A 24,696-nucleotide genomic window follows, 5' to 3' on the forward strand; every position below is an offset into this window, starting at 1 on the left:
CACCTTATGGGCAAAATCCAGCCCCCAGCCTGTTTGGCTTTGCCCTTAAGATTGGTTTTTAAATTATTTTTTGTAATTAAAAATTTTTTAATGTTTATTATTTTTGAGAGAGAGAGAGAGAGCGTGAGTGGGGCAAGGGCAGAGAGAGAGGGAGACACAGAATCCGAAGCAGGCTCCAGGCTCTGAGCTGTGAACAAAGAGCCCTATGCTCATGAGCCGTGAGATCATGACCTGAGCTGAAGTCGGATGCTTAACCGACTGAGCCATCCAGGCGGCCCTGGTTTCTAAATTTTTCAAGGGTTAAATATATGGAGGTTGTATGTGGCCTGAAAATTCTAAAATACTGTCTGGCCCTGTGTCAAATCAGTTTGTTGTTTTTCAGTCTTAATACATGAAGCATTGATTTGTGTAGGGTGTCAAGTAGACACCTTAATTTACTTTTTCCATAGGATAACTAATTATCATTGGACTGTTTTAAAAATAACCACCATAAGGGGTTTGGCTAGCCTTTGTCCCAGGTTCCTAAGAGGTAATCTCTAAACCCTTAGAATTTCCTGAGTGATAGGGGTGTCTTTTTATACATGAAGGGCCCCCAAACCACAAGGTAGTTTCTGCTGAGGAGATGACTCACCTCAGGAGCTGGCCAGCCAGAAAAACCAACCATGTGATTAGAAGATTGAGGCCTTGAGCCATACGATATCATTCTGACCTCCAGGACGTAGTAGAGACTAGAGATTGAGTTTGACCCCAAATCAATCATGTCTGTGTAATAAAACCCAAATTAGACCTCTGGATAGGAAGCTCAGGGGAAATTCCCTGGTTGGCAATACTCTTTTCAGTATGTCATTTCTCAGTGCCCGGTGGGTGATGCATCTGGAAGGGTGATGGAAGATTTAGGTTTACAACCTTACAGACTTTTCTCTATGTGTCTCTTTTGGGTTGTTCTTATTTGTACCTTTATGCTATTATAAAACTAGAATAAGAATAGGACTTTTGGTGTTCTGTAAGTCTCTCTTTTTTTCAAGTTTATTTATTTTTGAGAGAGAGGGAATCCCAAGCAAATTCTGCACTATCAGCATGGAGCCCTACCGGAGACTCAAACTCATGAATCTTGAGATCATGACCTGAGCCAAAGTCAACAGTTGGTCGCTTAACCGCTTCACCGACTGAACCACCCAGGCACCCCTGTAAGTCTTTCTTATCTAAGGGTGGATATGGGAACTCCTAAATTTGTAGCCAATTGGTCAAAAGGTGAGAGTGGCCCTGGGAACCCCTGAACTTATAGCTGGTGGCTGAATTGAGGACAGTACCCTTAACCTTGATTTTAACTAACTCTGAATCATACCCCTTTTTGCACTGACTTGTAATGCCATCTCAGATATCCATATCCAATTTCCATGTGTATAGATCAATTTCTGAGCTGTCTTTTACAATTTGTAATCTGTCTCTATCCCTGTACTTGATACTGCAATATATTAATTACTATTCATTTAGAGTAAATCTTGTTTGTTATCAAGTAGAGCAAAACCCCCATCATGTTTCTGTGTTAGAATTGCTTGAAATATTTTTTGGCAGTTTGTCTCCTGTGAGAATTTTAGGACTGGCCTGTTAGGATTATAGAAACCCGATCGGGATGCTTTTTGGTTACACAATAGATAATAATACAAGGTCCTTGCATAGCATGTCAAGGAGATTGGACTTTTTTTTAAGTCCATAGAGAGCTACAAATGAATTTATTTATTTATTTTAATGTTTATTTATTTATTTTGAGAGAGGGAGAGAGAGAATCCCAAGCAGGCTCCACACTGTCCGTGCAGAGCCCGAAGTGGGACTCAAATTCACGAACCATGAGATCCTGCCGTGAAGTGAAATCAAGAGTCAGACGCTTCACCAATTGAGCCACCCAGGCGCCCCAATGAATTTCTTAATAGGATTTCCAGACTGAGTGAGCGTGTTGCATTATGTTATAATAAAACCAACCCCAAAATATCTGTGGCTTAAAACAACAAAGATCAACTTCTCACTCGTATTGCATGTGCCTGTGGGTCGCCTGGGACTTCTGCTCCACATCATCATTGTCCTCACTCGGGACCCCTGGATAGGACTCCTCCCTGGAATATTACTGGTTCCTAGAAGAGATGGAACCAGAAGATAGAAGAGTACAAACTGGCTAAGGCTTCTGCTGATTCGTCAACCAAGCCTACCTCATGGTGATATGTAACTTCAAATACGTGGAGAAGCACAGTTGTTCTGTGTGTGTCCCAAAGGAGAAAGACTTGTGAACGGCCAGCCCTAATGACTTTCACAGCCCTCTACAAGGACTGAAATAATGGGGGTATGAAAAATGAAAATGACAGAAAGAATGGAGATGCAATTGTGCATAGGACTGTAGGCCCTAGAAAGTATAGCATTTAAATCAGAGGGTCTGATAGGTGTTGGAAACGTGTACTTAACACTGACAAAACCAGGGACCTCATGGCTAAATTGCTGGATTACAAGACAAGTCAGTGATTTTAAGAGCATTTTGCAACGTCTTCTAAAACCCATGTACACTGGGGGTAGCCTCAGTCACACAGGTGAGCCAACCTGGATATCCAGCTTAAGGAATGTAGGGCTAGTCAGTAATGTCAAGTGTATACCTCTGCCTTCTGCCTTCTGTTTTTTACAGCTTTCTGGGACCATGTGTTCCTTGCTTTTATCTTTCATTAAAAAAAAAAAAGAAAAAAAACTTCAGTCACATAAAAAATAAAATTCTTTAAAAAAATTTTTTTTAACATTTATTTATTATTGAGAGACAGAGAGACAGAGAGCATGAGCAGGGGAGGGGTAGAGAGAGGAGGAGACACAGAATCTGAAGTAGGCTCCAGGCTCTGAGCCATCAGCACAGAGCCCGACGCAGGGCTCGAATTTACGATCTGTGAGATCATGACCTGAGCCAAAGTTCGTCACCTAACCAACTGAGCCACCCAAGCGCCCCACAAATAAAATTCTTAATTCCCACTATCCAGCAACAATATATGCCTTCCATTCATCAAGATTATTTTTCTGATTGAGGAATTTTGAGATAAACCAGTGATCCTTGGGTTTATATAATCTGATGCTCAGTAGAGGGCAAGTCTTGATGTAAAAATACCAACAGGACCTGAGTCCACGTGGTAACAAGGGTCCACAAGGAGACCATCGCCAGATAAGTCCTCTACAGATATTTCTTCAACATGCCAGTTCTGAAAACCCACTGCCAATTTTAGGGCTGTTACCTGTTACGATAGGATGGGGAAGTAAACTCGGAGGGGCCCGTACCATGTTGTGAGAATAAATGCAAAGCTTTATTCTTTTTTAATATGGGCTTGACATGTTTTTGCACCAGCCCCCACAATGCTGACAGTCAGCACAAGGTGAAAAAGATAAAGATTCTGTAGCTCAAAGTAGTCTTCTGTCACTGTTACACTTCTTGCACCCCAGGCAAACCATGGCTAGTTGAGAGAGAAGCCATGGGGCCCGCAATTCGATCACTAGCTCCTAGTCTCACGTCATAGTGAAAGAATTGAGTCAAATGACATTGCCAATGGGTTTGTCAAGAAAGAGGTAGTTTATTTAACCTTCAATCTCACAGGATCCTGTAGATGCTGTAAATGTTTTGATGAAAGTCTAGGTTTGGAATTAAAATTTGAGAGAGAAGTGAGAGTAGTCTTTGCTGTACTTTGGTTGGTATCTGATAGCAGTTCCTTCCCTGCAAATACAGTTTGACTGACAGAGCGAGCAAGGATGAGCGATGAACCACATATTTTCCACCTTGGTAGTGAGTAGATTCTTCCCCTTTTAATATTTTGAACATGGCCAGGCAAAGTTGGGAAGCACTTATCCTGCTGACTTTCCTGTTGGAAAGTGGTTTGGGGTGGGAGCTCTGGAGGGTCAAGATGGTGAAGACTCTTGATTCACTGAAATGCTTCTGGGCTCACAGGTAAGAATCTTTGTCTTCAAGACAATAGTGTTCTCAACTTCCCAGGCTTTACACTCAAGACAATGGAGAGCTTCCAGTCATTCCAGAACAAATCCTTTGGGAATGCACACAGTAGAACAGTAGTATTTATTTTGCTAACCATAATGTCACATTGTAGTTGACATGCCATTATGACCCTTCACACCCTCAAGATTTGCAAACTTTCCCCATGTGCAAGACTAGCGGTGCCTGGGTTTGGGATAGAAAGTCTGTCAGCGTCCCTGGGATTAACGTGAGCCTTTCTTTCTTTTTTTTTTTTTTTTTAATTTTTTTTAATGTTTATTTATTTTTGAGAGAGAGAGAGTGAGAGCAGGGGAGGGGCAGAGAGAGAGGGAGACACAGAATCCGAAGCAGGCTCCAGGCTCTGAGCTGTCAGCACAGAGCCCGATGTGGGGCTTGAACCCGCAAACCATGAGATCATGACCTGAGCCAAAGTCGGACGCTTAACCGACTGAGCCACCCAGGCGCCCCAAACATGAGCCTTTCTGACTTTTGTCTCATGCTGTACTGTACTGCTCAGGGTGGGCATTACCACCTAGTCTACATCGCTTATTGAAAACAGAGGAAGAGGATCTACCCCCTTTACAAAGGCTGCTTCTGGTTGTGTGACCAGTGAGTATAAAAGACCCCTGAGTAAACTTGTACCTTGATTTCCCCGAAACTGAGACACTTCACATGTATGTTGGTGGCTTATGATTTAGAGACAGTGTGCTGTGACTGAAAAAGGTCCCTGGAATCTGTGCCCGCATGTTGCAGAGCACCTTGAGGTTTACCTGTTTTATTTTTTCTCAGGCTATGTGGTAGCATTTGTCTTTACTGGAGTCTTCTGTAAGTGTAAGTCGTGGAGCTGTGGGAGTCCATTCAGTCACCTCAAACTGGGTACCTGCTGTAGTGGTACTTCCCCCATTTTAATGTAAAACAATGTGCTTGGAAAGGAAACCTACTTTAGTAAAATTAAGCTCATTTTGTCTTAGAGTTTAATTCCCATGAGGGGGTGCCTGGATGGCTCCACTCTGACTCTCGATTTTGGTTCGGGTCATGATCTCATGGTCAATGAAATTGATTGGGCTCCAGGCTCCGTGCTGACAGTGTGGAGCCTGCTTGGCTCTCTCCCTCGCTCTCTGCCCCTCCCCTGCTCTCTCTCCTTGAAAATAAACATTTTTTGGGGGTGCCTGGGTGATGCAGTCAGTTGAGCGTCCGACTTCAGCCAGGTCACGATCTCGCGGTCCGTGAGTTGGAGCCCCGCGTCAGGCTCTGGGCTGATGGCTCAGAGCCTGGAGCCTGTTTCTGATTCTGTGTCTCCCTCTCTCTCTGCCCCTCCCCTGTTCATGCTCTGTCTCTCTCTGTCCCCAAAATAAATAAACGTTGAAAAAAAAGAAAAAAGAAAATAAACATTTTTTTAAAAAGAAAATAATTTGTGAGACTTTCCAGCTACATTCTACGGAAGGATTAATAACACCTCTAAAGTTTCACTTACGCTCTTTCAAAGGGAAGCATAGCTTGTGTAGTATAGGGAAAATAGAAGCCTATTTTATTTATTATGGGAACAAGTTACATTGTCCAATCAAGCAATACCAGGACCAAAGCTAGTATTTATTTCTGTCTTTTAATATCAGGGACTATCTCGCAAACTGTTTAGAATTCACAGGGGTATACAATGTGTGAATACTTGGCATTTTCCAACCCTAAATATCTGATCAGTTTGGAAGATACAAAATTCTTTCTTAAAGATACTTCCATTGTATTGCATCCGATCTAAAATACCTTTGGTTGTGTGATGCACCATTATTTTATGTACTAAGCTCTCTATTTAAATATGTTAAACCATAAGGGCGGATGGGTGGCTTAGTCAGTTAAGCGTCCCACTTGAGCTCAGGTCATGATCTTGCAGTTCATGAGTTCGAGTCCTGCATTGGGCTCTGTGCCGACAGCTCAGAGCCTGGAGCCTCTTTTGATTCTGTGTGTGTGTGTCTCTCTCTCTGCCCCTCCCCCACTCACACTCTGCTTCTCTCTCTCTCTCAAAAATAAACAAAAACGTTAAAAAAATTTAAATATGTTGGGGCAACTGGGTGGCTCAGTTGGTTAAGTGTCCGACTTTGGTTCAGGTCGTGATCTCACAGTTCGTGAGGTTGAGCCCTGTGTCGGGCTCTGTGCTGACAACTTGGAACCTGCTTTGAATTCTGTGTCTCTCTCTCTTTCTGCCCCTCCACCACTCATGCTCTGTCTCTCTCTCAAAAATAAATAAACATTAAATTTTTTTTTTAATTTAAAGATGTCAAACCATCAACTGTATGCTCCATTTTAACTTCATTTTTAATTATGTGGGGGAAAAAATTCTATCTTGGAATTGTTGAAAAAATGTTTTACTCAAGAAAGGCTACAAATCTTCCAGGCCCATTTACAAATACCAGTAAATAGAGGCATGGCAGAGGAGGAGATATTCAGTATTTTATTAATTTTTATTCATAAAACAAATTTTATTAATTTTATAATATAAATTTATTTTTATTAATAACTTTTTATTACTAAAATAATGAACCGTGTAGTTCAATTACAACAGATGTAATGATGTAAAAATGCAATGCAAATATTCTTTTGGCAAGTTTTGTGTACATTTAAATATGTGTCCTAGGGAGTCCCAATTGGTATGATAATACAAGCAATTCCCAATTATGAACAATCATTTCAATAGTAAAAATAGATGTAAAACCCATATTCTCATATAGTTATATAATTTTTGCTTTATTTTCTGACAGGTATATTTACATACTTAATATTTCCCATAATTGTCTATTGTGTCACAATTACAGAATATGACATCCCTCATAAAACAACACCCATGAAAGATGATTCCTCAGATTCATTAAAGTATAGATTTTTTTTCCTCAGTGTCAGTTCTCTGATTATCAGCGTAGCAGGATTTCATGCCAACAACGTCTTCACAATCTATACACACACACACACACACACACACACACACACAAATCTTCCCTCCTATTTGTTCCCTCTGGGCTACATTCACCTGAAATGTACTGGGGAAGGGATTTCCTGTTGTCTGGCATTCTACCCAGTACCATCCTCTTATAAGCGATGACGTGCGAGCTTGGGGAAAAAAAAAAAAGCGTGTCCACACTGGTAGCCTTTGTTTTGCTCCTATGTAAGCTCTGGTGTTATGAGCCATTCACTCTCAAAGACAAGTTTTGGATATTTCATGATTTCTCTCCCCTATGAGTTTTCTGATGTAACAGGAGGCTGAATTTGTGGGAGAAAGTTTTCCAACACTCACTGCATCCATAAGGCTTCTCCCCCGTGTGAGTTCTTTGATGGATAATAAGATGTGACTTCTGGGCAAAAGATTTCTGACATTCGCTGCATTCGTGGGGTTTCTCTCCCGTGTGTGTTTTCTGATGCAAAACGAGGCTGAACTTAATAGGAAAAGTTTTCCCACATTCACTGCATCCATAGGGTTTCTCTCCTGTATGGATTCTCTGATGAATAATAAGGCTAAACTTGTGAGAGAAAGTCTTCCCACACTGGATGCATTCATACGGTTTCTCTCCTGAGTGAATTCTCTGGTGAATGAGGAGATAGGACTTCCGGCTGAAGGCTCTGTGGCATTCGCTACACTCGTAAGGTTTCTCTCCGGTGTGAGACCGCTGATGAATAGTGAGGTGTGACTTTTGGGTGAAAGCTTTCTGACACTGACTGCATTCATAAGGTTTCTCACCCGTATGTGTTCTTTGGTGTAGGATGAGACTAAACTTGATGGAGAACGTCTTTCCACATTCACTGCACCCATAGGGTTTCTCTCCCGTATGAGTTCTCCAGTGAGTATTGAGGAGTGACTTTACACTGAAGCCTTTCCCACATTCACTGCAATGATAAGGTTTCTCTCCTGTGTGAGTTCTCTGATGTCTAATGAGCTCAGATCTCTGGATGAAGGCTTTTCCACAGTCACTGCATCCGTAAGGTTTTTCCCCTGTGTGAGTTTTTTGATGTAAAATGAGGCTAAACTTAAGGGGGAAATTTTTCCCACATTTGTCGCAACCGTAAGGTTTCTCTCCCGTGTGAGATCTCTGATGAATAATGAGCTGTGACTTGTTGCTGAAGCTCTTCTCGCACTCACCGCACCTGTAGGGCTTCTGTCCTGTATGCGTTCTTTGATGTGAGGTGAGTTGTGACTTACCGCCGAAGCTTTTCTGACATACGCGACACTCAAACCGTTTCTCTCCTGTGTGAGTTCTCTGGTGTTTGTTAAGGCATGACTTATCAGTAAAAGCTTTCCCACATTTATTGCATTCATAAGGTTTCTCTCCTGTGTGGGTTCTCTGATGTAAAATGAGATGGGACTTCCGGCTGAAGGCTTTCTCACATCTACTGCAACCATAGGGTTTCTCTCCTGTGTGGGTTCTCTGATGCTTAAGGAGGTCTGCCTTCTGGGAAAAGTCTCTCCCACACTCACTGCAGTTAAACTGTTTCTCTCCTGCTCGAGTCTTCCAATGTTCAATAAGCTGTGACTTATGGCCGAAAGCCTTCAAATGTTCATTAAATTCATCATATTTTTCTCCATTATGAATTTTCCCATGCTGGGTATAAAGAACTACTTTGTCGTACCCATTAAATTCCACTTCGTTTCTTGCGTAGCTTTTATTCTGAATAATGTGCTCTACGTTAGGTTTCAAGTGTTTCCCAAGTACGTCAAAGGTATGGGATCTTTGTGCTAAAGGGACATCAGAATTTAAGCTTAGAGACAATATTTTTCTAAATGGGTTATTTATGTGGTGACTCTCCATAGTTTCAAGGTTGCCTTGGTTTTCTTGGTGCCAGTCTGTATGACTATCCACTTGCCAGGTGTCATCTAGAAAGGAGACCAAGGAACCACAATGATCATGTAATAGAAGGAGTGGAATTTCATAGCAAAGGCCAAGCAGAGAAGAGGAAACGAGACTGGGTACACAGTGAAAGTCTGAGACATTTCTAAGTGGAAGGAAGAAAAAAAAGGGAATAAACTAGAAAATGAGAAGAGGGACAATTTACAAATGCTGAGTATATAAGAAAAGAAAGCTATAACTGTGGGTTAGGGAAACAAAGATGAGGAGAAGGCAGGTAAACTGAGGATGCCAGGGAGAAAGATTAATTAGGTCAGCAAGTTCCAAGATGCACTAGAGGGGGATCTGATCCAAATACAAAAGAGAAGGAGATGTATTCTTTTATTTTATTTTCTTTTTAATTTTTCTTTTTGAAGTAGGCTCCATGCCCAACACAGGGCTTGAACTCATGACCCTGTGATCAAGAGTCGCACACTCAGGGCACACGGGTGGCTCAGTTGGTTAAGCGTTTGACTTCGGCTCAGGTCATGATCTCGCGGTTCGTGGGTTGAGCCCTGTGTCGGGCTCTGTGCTGACAGATCAGAGCCTGGAGCCTGCTTCGGATTCTGTGTCTCCCTCGCTCTCTGCCCCTCCCCCGCTCATGCTCTGTCTCTATCTGTCTCAAAAATAAAATAAACATTAAAAAAAAAAAAAAGAGTCTCACACTCTACTGAATGAGCCAGTCAGGTGCTCCCAGAAATGTATTCTTTTAAAAACCAAGAAAAAGGGGAGCCTGGGTGGTTCAGTAAGTTAAGCATCCAACTCTTGGTTTTGGCTCAGGTCATGATCTCATGGTTTGTGAGATTGAGCCACATGTCAGGCTCTGCATTCATGGTGTGAAGCCTGCTTGGGATTCTCTCTCTCCCCCTCTCTCTGTCCCTCCTCTTCTCTATCTCACTGTCTCAAAATAAATAAATAAACATTAAAAAGAAATAAAAACCAAACAAAAGAATCCTAATATGGAGAGATTAAAAAGTGAAATCAAGGGGCATCTGGGTGGCTTAGTTGGTTGAGTGCCGGACTTTGGCTCAGGTCATGATCTGATGATTCGTGGGTTTGAACCCCACATCAGGCTCTGTGCTGACAGCTCAGAGCCTGGTGCCTGCTTCGGTTTCTGTGTCTCCCTCTGTCTCTCTCTGCCCCTCCCTTGCTCACACTCTGTCTCTCTCTCTCTCTCTCTCTCTCAAAAATAAACAAACATTAGGGGCACCTGGGTGGCTCAGTTGGTTAAGCATCGGACTTTGACTCAAGTCATGATCTCACGGTTCATGAGTTCAAGCCCTGTGTCAGGCTCTGTGCTAACAGCTCAGAGCTCAGAGCCTGGAGCCTCCTTCAGATTCTGTGCCTCCCACTCTCTCTGCCCCTCCCCCACTCACAGTCTGTCTCTCTCTCAAAAATAAACAAACATTAAAAATAAACAAACATTAGGGGCGCCTGGGTGGCGCAGTCGGTTAAGCGTCCGACTTCAGCCAGGTCACGATCTCGCGGTCCATGAGTTCGAGCCCCGCGTCAGGCTCTGGGCTGATGGCTCGGAGCCTGGAGCCTGTTTCCGATTCTGTGTCTCCCTCTCTCTCTGCCCCTCCCCCGTTCATGCTCTGTCTCTCTCTGTCCCAAAAATAAATAAACGTTGAAAAAAAAATTTTTAAAAAATAAATAAAATAAACAAACATTAAAAAAAAAGTTATAAACGGAGAGGGAGGGAGGCAAACCATAAGAGACTCTTAAATACAGAGAACAAACTGAGGGCTGACGGCGGGGGTGCGGGGGAAAGGGGAAGAAAATGGGTGATGGGCATTGAGGAGAGCACTTGTTGGGATGAGCACTGGGTGTTGTATGTAAGAAATGAATCACGGGAATCTACCCCCAAAACCAAGAGCACACTGTATACACTGTATGTTAGCCAACTTGACAATAAATTATCTTTAAAAAAATTAAAAATTAAAAAAAAAAAGAATGAGATAACAAAAAAAACACTTTTTTTTTTTTGTGGAGTCAGTATTAATGTTATGTGGGAGCTTACATCCCCTGTTCTAAGTCATACTCAGAGCTTAAAAACTTCAAGATTTCTCTGAACAACAATAGGTACCTCCCCGTTTCTGACCAAATAGAAATTTACTTCCATTTATGCCCCGGGGATGGTTTCTCACTCACCTGGATGAATCTGACTCTGGATTTCTTCCTCTGTTATCCATGGTGGTCCTTGTTCCAACTGGTAGAATGCATCTGCTTTGGTAACTTGACACCCTACTCAAGGAAAATTATAGCGGATCCATGGACCCACATACTTGGGCTTAGAAGGCCTCTGAAAAACGGGGAAGGTTGTTTTTAAGGGCCCGAACAATTTGCCTCTTAGCCAAGTAAAGGCCTTTTATTTTGGGAGCGAGAGAAAAGCACTCTGTTTGTTAAAGGCCAGAATGTACTAAAATCTATGAGGTATGAAACTCAAGTTCAAAAAAGTAAGGTACTTGTAAGGCTCCACACATTTCATTGCTGAGAAAAGAAAGGCAACTGATTGCCTGCATTCCCCTCGGAAGGCTCTGCTTACCCACTGATACCAGGTTGCTGTAATTTTCCAACATCACATCTTGATACAGGTGCTTCTGAATGGGGTCCAGTAGCTGCCACTCCTCCCATGTGAAAACCACAGCCACATCCTTGAATGACAGTAAGCCCTGCAATAGAACGTTCCTATTCATTCTAAAGGGATCATCATTGGTTAATACTACAAAAATAAGTATCACATAATAATTTTTCAGGTGGTAAGTCATTTGTCTTCTACATAACTAGTTTTGCATCATACTTTTTAGGAAAAACTAATTTTTTATTTAAAATTTCCTATCTTTGGGGCACCTGGATGGCTCAGTCAGTTAAGCATCTGACTTCGGCTCAGGTCATGATCTCATGGTTCGTAGGTTCGAGCCCCACATTGGGCTCTGTGCTGACAGCTCAGAGCTTGGAGCCTGCTTCGGATTCTGTGTCTCCCTCTCTCTCTGTTCCTCCCCTGCTCACGCTGTGTCTCTCTCTCTCAAAAATAAACATGAAAAATTTTTAAATATCCTATCTTGGTGCTTCCAATCATTCACTGATGTACATGTTCACTCTTTCATAAGAGACATAGACTAGAGCATCCTCAAATCCTTTAATCTTGGAACCAACTACAACCTATGTGAACGCACCTCTATGTCAGACACTGCACTGGATACTCCTTTGTACGGAAGACTTGCTTCCACCCTGAAGGAGCATACTGGCTTGCAGAAAGAGGAATGGAGGTGCACAAGTCTACAATACATATATAGAAGACAAGAAAGAAATACATACCATGTGGGCACCAACGGGGAGCAGAAAAATTATAAAGGTTGAACTTCAGAGGGGTAAGGAGAGAGGTACATGGAATTCAAGAAAGAAGTAACATGAGGGGCACCTGGGTGGCTCAGTCGGTTGGTGTGTGACTTAGGCTCAGGTCGTGACCCCATGGTTCAAGGGTTTGAGCCCCATATAGGGCTCTCTGCTGTCACAGCGGAGCCTGCTTTGGATCCTCTGTCCTTCCCCCTCTCTGCCCCTCCCCCACTCATGAGCATGCGTGTGCTCTCTCTCAAAAATAAACATTAAAAAATACAAGAAAGAAGTAACATGAATGACAGCACAATGAAAAGCCATGAGCATTTAAAACCCGCAAATACATCCTGAGTTGTGAAATCAAATGACTGAATTTAAAGCAGGTAGAGCACACTGTAAGTACTTAAAAAAAAAAATGTTCACTTATTATTTTTTGTTACTGAAATGTTGATAGGGATGGATTTCCAAGGTACTGGCTTAAGTACACTTAATAAGTTACAGAAAAGTACATGAACTATAATCTCAATTATGACAATGGGTTATTAGGGTCCGTGCAGAAAAGGGTTGACTCCGCAGGCTTGGGTTGCCCAAACCCCGCATGCTCCAAAGAAAGGCCTGTCTTCAGGAAGACCAGCCACTGACTTGCTCCTGGGTGATAACCTCTGAACCCCTGGAATATCCAGCCCAATAAAGGTGTTTCCACATTCCTGAGGCTTGGACTACGCTCTATCAGTTAGAATCTGGGGGGCCTGGAGACTGAGTAGCTGAGGTCAGTCACATATGCTAAATGCCTGTGTTGACTGACATTCAATACAACCCTGGACACCAAGCTGCAGGTGAGCCCCCCTGGATGGCAGCACTTTCCACCTGTTGCTACACATCGTCATGGGGAGAATTAAGTGCTATTCGAGTTACTCCACTGGGTTAGGATAGCTGGAGGCTGATGCCGAGTCTTTCCTGGATGCTACTCTGTATCTTTTGCCTTTGCTGATTTTACTTAAAAAAATTTTTTTTTAATTTTTTTTTTCAACGTTTATTTATTTTTGGGACAGAGAGAGACAGAGCATGAATGGGGGAGGGGCAGAGAGAGAGGGAGACACAGAATCGGAAACAGGCTCCAGGCTCCGAGCCATCAGCCCAGAGCCCGACGCGGGGCTCGAACTCACGGATCGCGAGATCGTGGCCTGGCTGAAGTCGGACGCTTAACCGACTGCGCCACCCAGGCGCCCCTAAAAAAATTTCAGAGTGGAGCTCAGTACGGGACTTGAACTCATGACCTTGAGATCAAGACTCAGATGCTTAATTAGAAAAAAAAAAAATTAAGAGTCAGATATTTAACTAATTGAGCCAAGCAGGTGCCCCTGCCTTTGCTGATTTTAGTCTGTATTTTTTCCACTGTAATAATCCATAACTGTGAGTATAACAGCTTTTTTGAGTCCTTTTGAGTTCTTCTGGAGAATCATCAAGATGGAGGGTGGGTCAAGGACCCCCAACTCAAATATATAAAAATTCATAGTTATACATGTAATTGCTGACAGGGAAATTCAAAACAATACATATAACTTTTTAGATTATTTGTTTTGAGGGTGGTGAAAAAGGATCAATGAGGGACTTACAAGTTTATCTCTAGAAACTTCTGTACTATTTGCAACTTTAGACATTGAGACTATTTTAAGGTTTACTAATATAATTGGAAAAATTTTATAATAGAAGAAATGAACTATGAACTGACAGTTGACATCTGCATTTTGGGGTGTGAAAAGATTACAAAGGAAATATTCTAAGACTTCACTAATAGGTTGGGGTTTCTCAGCCTCAACCCTACTGACATTTTGGGCTGGATAACTTCTTGTGATAGAGCCCTGTACTGTGTGCCGTAGGATGTTTACCAGCATCCCTGGCCTCTATCTACTAGATCCCATTAACAGTCATGACAATCAAAAATGTCCCAGAGGGGTGCCTGGGTGGCTCAGTTAAGTGTCAGACTCTTGATTTCGGCTCCAGTCATGATCTCACAGTTTGTGGGTTGAAGCCCCACATTGGACTCTGCAGCTGGCAGTGCGGAGCCTGCTTGGGATTCTCTCTCTCCCTCTCTGCCCCTCCCCTGCTTGTGATGTCTCCAACTCTCTCAAAGTAAATAAATAAACTTAAAAAAAAAGTCCCATACATTGTCAAATGTCCCCTGGGAAGACAAAATCATCTCAAATTGAGAATCACTGATTTAAAGAAAAAATTTAATTTTGAGAGCTGTTTGTGGAAGACCAAATGATGGTCTTAGAATCCATCCATTCTTGTTGATAATCTAGGTGTTATCCCTGAATACAGTCAGACCACCAGGAAGCTGTGGACGTGAGCTACACTGTTTTGAACCCCTAAAGCACTCTGATCACTGAGTTTGGCTCTGGTGTAACACCACTGGCTTATCTGTGGATGGCTGAGAAATAATCAAAGGAAACTCACCACTTTTTTAGTCATTTTCTATATGTAGAAGGCACTGAGCACTAAGCAATCTAACCTAAATACCCACCAAAGAAATGTCTTCTACTTATGTGACAGAAACTATCTACTTTTCTAGAGGAGCTTTCTCCTTAAGGTAAGGCAAATTGCCAATGATTGTTTTTTTAAGTTTATTTTGAGAGAGAGTATACAAAGATGAGCAGGGGAGAGGCATAGGGGGAGAGAGAGAGAGAGAGAGAGAGAGAGAGAGAGAGAGAGAGAAAATCCCAAGCAGGCTCCTTGCCTTCAGCACAGAGCCCGACTCAGGTCTTGATCTCATGAACCTAAAGATCATGACATGAGCCAAAATCAAGAGTCAGATGCTTGACTGACTGACCCACCTGGTTGCCCCTCACCAACAATTTTTTATTGACAGCCATGCAGTAGATTATATTTCCCAAGGATGACTACAATAATATGTCCCATTCCAAAGCCTTCTGCAACATGACCTTGCTACTCCCCTGTCAAGAGGCAGAACCTGTTCCCCTCTCCTGGAATCTAGTTTGTCTTAAGGTGTTGCTTGTAACAGAGAGGATGCAGCTGAAGGGATGATGCAGAAAAGGCCATGTAGTTTCAGTCTGGTTCTGTCATCATATAGCATCATTCTCTGAGAAGCCCGAGCCACCCTGGGAGGCCGTGCATAAATACTCCAATAGCCCCAGCCCAGCCTAGCTTTTGAGTCATGTCGTCCTGGAAAACAGATACGGGAATGAAGAAGCCTTCAGATGATTCCAGTTCCCAATCTTTGAGTCTTCCCAGCTGAGGTTCCAGAACCATGGTGTGGAGACAAACTGCAATAAAGGAGTAACACAGCAGTCTGGGTTGTCCACACCCTGCACATGCCAAAGAAAGGTTTGGTCCTTACCTGTTCATAGGAAGTAACCTCTGAGCCCTGGAAATATCTTTACCTGAGAACTCTGAGCTACCCCAAATGATCTATGCTATCAATGTGATTCACGGTGGGGGGCTTGGGCCACACCGTAGCAGCTTGACTTCTGAAAGGCCTGGAGACTAAAGTCAGCCATTGATGTAGTGAGTGTTGCCTACGTGCCCGAATCAAATAAACACCCTGCAGTGGCGCCTCGGTGTCTCAGTTGGTTAGGTGTCTGACTCTTGATTTAGGCTCAGGTCATGATCTCAGGGTCGTGAGATCAAGCCCCATGTCCATGTTGAGATTCTCTCTCCCTCTCCCTTGACCCCTCCCCCCCTGCTCTTGCACCACACACACTCTCTCTCTCTCTCTCTTTAAAAACTCCAAACCCTGGAAACTAAGGTGTGAGTGAGCTTCCCTGATTAGCAATACTCAATATGTGTTGTTACAAATCACTGCCGGGAAAATTCACCACTGTCCACGTGACTCCACGGAGAGAACTTTTTGCCTGGTGTCTCCTGGATCTGACCTTACAGACTTTCTCTGTGGCTGATTTTAATCTGTATCCTTTTGCTGTAATAAGCTATAATCGTGAATATAACAATGTTTCTGAGCACTCTGAATTCTAACAAATCACTGATTCTGAGGGTGGTCTTGGGAACTCATGAACAGGTAAGGCACCACCAAGGGGCCCCGTCTGACCCACTGAATTCCTGACCCACTGACTCCATGAGGATGATAAAATTAAATGCATATCACCAGGTTTCAGGGTGGCTTGTTATGCAGCAATAAATAACTGGAACAGGAAATACTAAAGACAAGTTTGTAGCTCAATTTTATGATTTAGAACTTTGTGGACTATAATCTATATTCTAACTTAGAACAATGTGTATAACATATGATTTACATATCCTCATTGCTACCTGGCTGTGAGGTTGATTCTTTGTCTATTTTTCCCCACATTCTGACATTTATCTCTTCATGCCTTATCTGGTATAGAGTAGTCAGCATAAATACTGAATAAACATATTCTTTTAATAGGTGTATTATTAAATCTCCCCAAACCCACTGCAAAGACTAATGGAAAAAATATATATAAATATACAACTCACTGGGGACTTGGACATTTTCTGGGGCCCTTAGACACCGTCAGAAAGTCTAATATCTGCTCTGTTGTTGATTCTGGGCTGTTTTCTGAAGCTCTAGTTCAAGGTCTCTGGTCAAGGATGCAGCGTTGGTCTTTGTATCTTCACTTCCTTCCTTCATAAGAACTATTTTATCCCAGGAAGCCAGGACCTGGGAATTATAGAAATTGTAACTGTGAGTATAACAGATTTTTCTGAGTTGTTTGAGTCCTCATTTGTATGTGTATATGTATTTTAGATATACACAAATACAGGTATATCAAAAAATTGTTTTCTTTAGGTAAATATAATCGTCTAAAGAAAACAAGTAATATGTATTACCTGATGGCTCAATAATTATTATGTAATAAACACTAACAATAAAGTGTCACCATTAAATTATGTAATTTTACCGAAACTGTACTCAAAACTAAATCTACACCTAGAGAAAGACCATTGCAAAGAAGTAGGGGAGAAAAATGTCCAATGGGAAAATTTTAAAAGCCTAAAAAATCCAGAGAAACGGGTATAAATACTGGAATACTGCTTGCTGACCTGTCTTGGGTATCCACTGTGTGATCCTTAACTGTATGAGTAGTTAGTACTGTTCTGTTTTTTTGCTTTTTTTAACAAATGAGAAAAGAATCTCAGAGAGGTTGAGAAACTTGCTCAAGTTTACATAGTAAAGTGACAGAATATGGATAAAAACCTAGGTCTGCCCAAATCCAAAGTCCATATTCTTTTCTCTGAATTAAACTTACCTGCAGGTACTCTGACTGCTTACCTGGAAAACCTACAAGAATCAATTCGTAGTTACATTAGTAATAAGGGTTCAGTAAAGAAAGAAAAGAGAAAAACATTTTTTTTAATAGCTGCTTTTATATCTACCAGAAAATAAAAAATTAAATAACCACTGGAAACGCTCAAAGACAACAAAGCTGGCCAAGCACTGACCACAAGCCACTCCATTCATTGACCACCTCCAAAGGCACTCCCATTCCTGACTTCTTTCATGAACACCCCAAACACTGACCTCCCCATCATTTGCCTCTAATCAGTGACTTAACCTGAAAGACACCCCAAACATTAACCCTAAGCGCATTCCAAACACTGACCCAACGTCTAGGAAACGCCAGTCACTGATTTACCTCCAAGACCGCAGCCCAAGTCACTGACCTACCCCACAAAAGCAATACCCCAAGTCCTAACACCTTTCTCCAGGCCACTCCAATCCCTCACCAGCCCAGACCTGCACCATTTCCGACAATCCCGCTTCCTCAATCATGGAATGCATCCACCGCCCACAACGGCTTGCTTCCCTCACGGACAACCCAAAACCTCCCTACCATAAACCCCAAATCTCCACAAGCCAAGCTCAATCTGATTCCGCTCCCAGAACGCGAAACTGAGACCCCTCAATAGAGCCTTCGCGCACCAGTTGGGTTGGTAGAAAGGGCCACGGTCCATCACTTCGGCTTTAGACTCACAAGCGCTACTATTGCACCTCCCAGGTCAAGTTTAACGTCTTTGGTATCCGAGTCTGCGGGTTGCCAACCACCGCACCGGGGGCGTCCTTCCACCGATGAAGATTCCGTTCAGCTTTCGGTCTTTTAGACAAAGACACTACGAGATAGTATGGCGGCGCCCTGTTGGCCGATTTATGCGGGAGCCGCCATATTGGAAGATGCCGTACAACATCTTTTTCTGCCCTAGATAACAGTACTACTCCACGTTACGTCAATTGTGAGCGACGCAAAGGGCGATGCTCTTGCTCCCGTCTGCTTGGAACCCGGGGGCGCACCAAGCCAAAGGCAGCAAAACTTGGCAAGCAGCAAAACTTGACAGCAGGCGCGGCCATTTTGACAAAGGTGCACATATCCGTGCTGGAAAGGGAGTCGTCCTTTAGGGAGTGCAAAGCAGGGGGGACAATCTCAGGAAGTGCTTATGAAGAACAATATAGGGCTTGGAGAAGCCAAAGTAGTATGACAAAGGCAGCATGCCTCACTGTGGGCACAGAGTAAACTAATTTAGTTTAAGGAAAAGATCTCTTCCTGACAGGATTGCTGGTGGCCCTTCGGTGACATCTCCCGGTGAAAGGTGACAGGGTAGGTAGAGCTAGTAGTGAGGGAGAGGTAACGGTATTGGCCAAGGTAGAGGGGTGGCGAAATGCTAGGAATAGAAGACTAGAAATTGTTGGTAGAAATTAATTAACAGGCTTTACCTCAATTCAAATGTTTTCACATTTAATTTTTAGTGAAGTTATTGTAATTGGAATTGAGTCAAAGAGAATGTAAAAGTTTAATTGGGTAGATAATTCCAGATTGTTGTCCAAAACTGTCCTATTGATGACACATTTTACTGGCTGCTTCCCTTCTTGAAGGACTATATCCTAAAACTAATAGCTAATTTTTAGTAAGTGTATACACATTTTTTGAACAGGAAACTATTTCAGGCATAATAATTAGATTATCTTGGTACTCTGAAAGCTATAGATGGTGATCCTAAACATTACCCTCACTTCCCATATGGGGGGGGGGGGGAAGGCCAAATGTATCAGAATGTCTGTTTCCTCAACACCTCATCAATCTTTTAAATTGTGCCCATTTTAAGGGTGGGGTGCCTGGGTGGCTCAGTTGGTTGGGTGTCCAACTTTGGCTCAGGTCACGATCTCACCTTTTGTGGGTTCGAGCCCCGTGTCCAGCTCTGTGCTGACAGCTCAGTGCCTGGAGCCTGCTTCAGATTCTGTGTCTCCCTCTCTCTCTGACCCTCCCCCACTCACATTCTCTCTCTCTCTCTCTCTCTCTCTCTCTCTCTCTCAAAAATAAACATTAAAATTTTTTTTAAATCTTATTCTAGTTTATTTTATAAATTGTTTACTTCCATTTCCCTCAGTATTTTAAATTGGTTATCTTTTTCTTAATCATATTGGGGGCATTTATACCTATTAATTCTACCCCCATTCTCTTATATTTACAGACACCTATATTGTTTCTCATTTGGAGCTATTTGAATAAAGGTGCTATGAACATTCTTGTGTAAATCTTCCTGAAGATATACCATTTCAGCATTGTTGAGTAGATATCTAGGAGTGGAACTGCTGCTCTCATATGGTTCTCAGTTTTATTTTGCAATTCTCTTAATCTTAGGAGTTAGTTTTGAAAGGATTTTTAGTCTTTTAAAGATTTCTGATATCTTAAGTAAGATGGATATACTTCTTTTTTTTTAATTTTTTTAACGTTTATTTATTTTTGAGACAGAGAGAGACAGAGCATGAACGGGGGAGGGGCAGAGAGAGAGGGAGACACAGAATCCGAAACAGGCTCCAGGCTCTGAGCGGGTCAGCACAGAGCCCGACGCGGGGCTCGAACCCACGGACCGCGAGATCATGACCTGAGCCGAAGTCGGCCGCCCAACCGACTGAGCCACCCAGGTGCCCCAAGATGGATATACTTCTAATGGATTTATTTGGGGGCATGATTTATCATGAAGGACACTTCAAAACACTCTCCCGCAAATATAGTCTTCTGCCATAGGCATTTCCTTTTCCTCATTCTTCCAATCGAGTTGTATATATTTTTTTCATGTTTACTTATTTATTTATTTGGAGAGAGCGAGTGAGCACAAGCAGGGGAGGGGCAGAGAGAGGAGAGAGAGAACCGCAAACAGGCTCAGCACCATTAGTGCAGAGTCCAGTGCAGGGCTTGAACTCACACACCCGGAGATCATGACCTGAGCTGAGATCAAGAGTTAGGTGCTTAACCAACTGAGACACCCAGGCACCCCCAAGTTACATGTCAATTTTGGTTGGATTAGATTGGTGTTTACTTTATGATAACTATGTAAATACTACTTATAGCTCAGCCATGTAGTATACTATGATTATTTTTCCTTTCTTGCACAATTTTTTTATTCTCCCTGGAGTTGCCTTATTCCTTCCTTCCAGAAATTCTGGCCTTTGGTTCTCAGAGAACCAATGGTCCTTGTCACTGGCTCCACAGCAGGATGGGGAGCCTGCTACCACATGTAACTTGCCATCTGGACATTGGCTGGAGACTGCTCTCCTCACCTTTACTGGGCGGTAATTGTGTTCTTGGGGGCTCACATCTGGGATCCAGAGACTGTGTTTCCACTTCCTTTGTCACCATGGTGCGAACCTTGGAGCTCCAGGAGAAGTGACCTTGCTTAGCGTCAGTGGACCACTTGGCTAGGATGCACAATGGAACCCAGTGAGGCCCAGGAACCAGCTCAGGGAGCACCGCCCATCAGACTGGTAAGAACCTGGGTTCATTTTGGTAGACCTGTCCCTAAGAGGCAGAAGGGGAGCCTGATCATCTCCCAGAGTTGCCTGAGTAGTTCCATAAGGGACAAAACTGCAATTTCAAGGCGCTGGGTGCTGGACGGTGGGTTGGAGTCCCTATGTGACTGTGTGTGAATGAGACAGACAGTGGAAAGGTTCCTACCTGACCATTGGGCCACAGTAAGTGTTGAGTCCCCGCTGCGGTTCCGTGGGGACCTCATACGGCTTAGGGTGGTGTCAGACTTCCTCAGGAGTCTGATCCCTGTCAGGACTTGATACTGAACCCGCCAATGCTAAGAGGCGCCTACAATATCTCCTAGAGGAGAGCGGTAGGAAACTGGCAAAGCGAGTGTGCATCCTGTCCAAATTAGTCCCTCCCTTCCCCTTTTTTCCTCTCTTGTGCGTGAAAGTTGTCCGTTAGGGGGAGGAAATGGGTGGAAAGCAGAGTAAACTGACTCCCCTAGAGTGTATGTTGAGGAATTTCAAAAAGCGATATTCAGAAGACTATGGTATGAAATTAACTCCCAGAAAGCTCCAGACAATCTGTGAAATTGATTGGCCATCGTTCAAGGTGGGCTGGCCCTCTGAGGACTCATTGATAAGAAACTAGTTGGCCGAGTGTTCAGGGTTGTTGTGGGGGATCCAGGCCACCCCAACCAATTTCCTTACATTGATTTTTGGCAAGACCTTGTCCTATCCTGGCTACCTTGGCTAAAAGTCTGTATTGAGGAGAACTGTAAAGTTACGATGGCTCGTGTCACAGCTTTCTTCAAATGCCAGCCCAAAACTGAAAAACCCATGCTGTCAGGAGAACTTGAGACCCCACCACGATATGCCCCACTGTCCCCCTCACTGCCACCTGTGCCTCCAGCCACTGGGCTGCCGAAACCCTACCGGAGCCTGCCTCTAGTCCTGAGACCTCACCACCTCCAGCACCACCGGCCTCTCCAGATGTGATGGGCTTGCCTGGACAACTTGTCCTAAACCCATACACCCCTCCTGGAAAGCAACTAGAAGATCAGGCCAGCAGAGACAGTCCCTTCCTGCAGCAACACCAGAGCCCTACAGATGCCACTAAGGGAAACTAGGGGACCTGTCTCTTATGATCAGGAAGGCCAGATCCGAGGAGACCAGCATGTTTTTGTGTACCCAACCTTTACCACTACAGACTTCCTAAGTTGGAAGCACCATACTCCTTCCCATACGGAGAAGCCCAGGCTATGATTGAACTAATCCATAATTCACACCCACAAACCTACCTGGATGGACTGCCGCCAACTCCTCCTGACCCTCTTTGACACAGAGGGGCGTTGTGGAATTACCCAGGCAGCCCTAAAATGCTTACAGGAGAATGCCCCGGCTGGGATGCTAGACACCCAGGCTTATGCTCAAGCTCACTTCCCTGGGGAGGATCCCACATGACTCAAGTGTAGATGGAGGGCTCGCAAGGACTGAACAGTCTCAAGAAGCCCTTCTAAATGGCATGAAGGAAGGGGGTGAAAAGGCCATAAATGTGAGTAAAACATCAGAAGTGCTCCAGGCACCCGAGGAGAGCCCAAGCCAGTTCTACGAGACATTATGTGAGACATTTCATCTCTACACCCGTGTTGATCCAGAAGCGCCCGTGACCCAGCGTATGGTCAATGGGCTTTTGTCAGTCAGGCCCAACGGGACATCTGGCCCAAGCTGCAAAAGCTGGAGGGTTTTGCTGGCATGAATGCCAGTCAGTTGCTGGAAGTAGCAACTCAGGTGTTTGTCATTAGTGACCAGGTGGCATGGAGGAAAGAATGCCAGAAGGTGCAGAAGAAGGCAGACTTGTTAGCTGCTGCCTTGGTGGAGCAATCGGAACACTCCTGGAAAGGTGCCCCATAGGGATGGAGCCGGGGCCAAAAAGGGGACAGGCGGGGAGGATCATCTTGCCCAGGACCAAAGTTAGGGTGGAACCAGTGTGCTCACTGCCATCAGGAGAGCCACTGGAAAAATGAGTGCCCCCTGCGGCTGGGTAATTCTCAGCAGGGCCCCAAGCAGAAACAAAGGGGCCATGTGGTCCAGGGCCAGTACCAACCAGCATCATGGCCTCATGGGGCCCCCAAAGATGATTTTGTGGAGCTGCCATGGAGGACTATGAGGAGGACTAGGACAGACTGGGCTCTATTTTGTTAGGCCCCCAAGAGCCTATGGTCCAATTGAATATGGGGGGCTGACCCACTGACTTCATGGTAGATACTGGAGCAGAACACTCGGTGGTGATGCAACCAGTGGGCCCCCTCTCGCAGAGACAAGCTACTGTTGTGGGGGCCACAGGCAATCAGACATGCAGTCCCTTCCTGCTGCCTCGGTAATGCAGTTCAGGCGGCCATGAAGTCATCCATGAATTCCTGTACCTCCCCTCCTGCCCTGTGGCTTTAATGGGCCAGGACCTCTTGGGAAAGCTGCAGGCCCAGATAACTTTCAACTCCCATGGACAAGCTGCTCTGGACCCTACGAAAGCCGGAAGCAAAGATTATGACTGTCAGGATTCCTCAAGGGGAAGAATGGCGCCTCTACAGTCTCATGGAGGAACCACAACAGGGACCTGAGCTGCCCTTCAGAGTACCCTTGTGTGGGCTGAGGACAACCCCCCAGGACTGGCCTGGAACATACCTCCAGTAATTGTAGCCAGGGGCAGAGCCTATCCACCAAAAACAACATTTCATCCCTCGTAAGGCACAGGTAGGGCTACAGAAGCACCTGGAGAGACTTCTAAAATATGGGATCCTCCAACCCCGTCAGTCATCTTGGAACATGCTTCTCATACCAGTCCAGAGCCGGGCACCGATGACTATCAGCCAGTCCAAGACCTGCATGCTATCACCAGGTCAGTAAACCAGGCCGTTGTCACCCTACACCCGGTTGTCCCAAACCCATACACTCTCTTGGATCTTATCCCCACAGAAGCTGCCTTCTTCACATGCCTAGGGCTCAAGGATGCCTTCTGCATCCACCTAGCCCCCCAGAGTCAACCAGTCTTTGCCTTCCAGTGGGAGAATCCTGAAAATGGTGACACCGACCGGTTGACTTGGACCAGATTGCCTCAGGGGTTCAAAAACTCCCCAACTATTTTTGGCACTGCATTAGCCTCAGACCTAAAAGCCTTCCCAGCGGATCAACATGGCTGTGTCCTGCTTCCGTATTAGATGATTTACTGTTGGCTGGAAGGTCTCGGGAGGATTGCATGGAAGGAACTCGGGAACTCCTTACCCTCCTATGGGAAACTGGCTATAAAGTCTCAAGAAAAACGTTCAAATCTGTCAAAAGAAAGTCAAGCACCTTGGCTTTCACCTCTCCCAGGGACAGTGCCAACTCTGCCTGGAGAGAAAATAGGCCATATGTTTAATTCCGGTCCTGTCGACCCGACGTCAGGTTCGGGAGTTACTCGGGGCTGCAGGTTTCTGTAGAATCTGGATACCTAACTTCTCAGTCTTGGCAAAACCCCTTTATGAGGCCACAAGCGGGGAGAGCAGGAATGCCTGTTACGGGAGCAAGTACAACAAAGGGCCTTTAAAGAGCTCAAGTGGGCCCTTGCCAACATGCCTGGTCTGGGGCTCCCAGACACGTCCAAGCCCTTCTTCTTGTATGTTCATGAACATACTGGCATTGTGCTGAGAGTCCTAACTCAGATGTTGGGGTCATGGCACCTCCCAGTGGCACATCTGTGCAACTTG

General features: G+C 44.2%; 1 protein-coding gene across 8 annotated transcripts; it reads right to left on the reverse strand.

Moving 5' to 3' along the window:
• Window positions 1-6,428: 6,428 nt before the first annotated feature.
• LOC125153764 (zinc finger protein 84-like) lies at window positions 6,429-22,096 on the reverse strand. 8 transcript variants are annotated; one of them, XM_047837268.1, is made up of 7 exons: window positions 22,086-22,096; window positions 20,762-20,766; window positions 18,131-18,302; window positions 16,684-16,867; window positions 11,414-11,540; window positions 11,020-11,112; window positions 6,429-8,858 (listed from the first exon to the last, which is right to left on the reverse strand). In XM_047837268.1, the coding sequence occupies exons 4-7, from the start codon at window positions 16,696-16,698 to the stop codon at window positions 7,210-7,212; spliced, it is 1,884 nt and encodes a 627-aa protein (XP_047693224.1). In that variant the 5' UTR covers window positions 16,699-16,867; window positions 18,131-18,302; window positions 20,762-20,766; window positions 22,086-22,096; the 3' UTR covers window positions 6,429-7,209. The 8 variants fall into 8 exon arrangements, with proteins under 8 accessions (XP_047693224.1, XP_047693227.1, XP_047693225.1 ...); XM_047837271.1 differs by lacking the exons at window positions 20,762-20,766; window positions 22,086-22,096 and adding an exon at window positions 17,480-17,488 and having other exon boundaries at window positions 18,131-18,645; XM_047837269.1 differs by lacking the exons at window positions 20,762-20,766; window positions 22,086-22,096 and adding an exon at window positions 17,457-17,488 and having other exon boundaries at window positions 18,131-18,645.
• Between the last annotated feature and the right edge of the window lie 2,600 nt (window positions 22,097-24,696).

This window comes from Prionailurus viverrinus, chromosome E2, assembly GCF_022837055.1.
Source record: "Prionailurus viverrinus isolate Anna chromosome E2, UM_Priviv_1.0, whole genome shotgun sequence".
In the NCBI taxonomy this organism is placed as follows: Eukaryota; Metazoa; Chordata; class Mammalia; order Carnivora; family Felidae; genus Prionailurus; species Prionailurus viverrinus.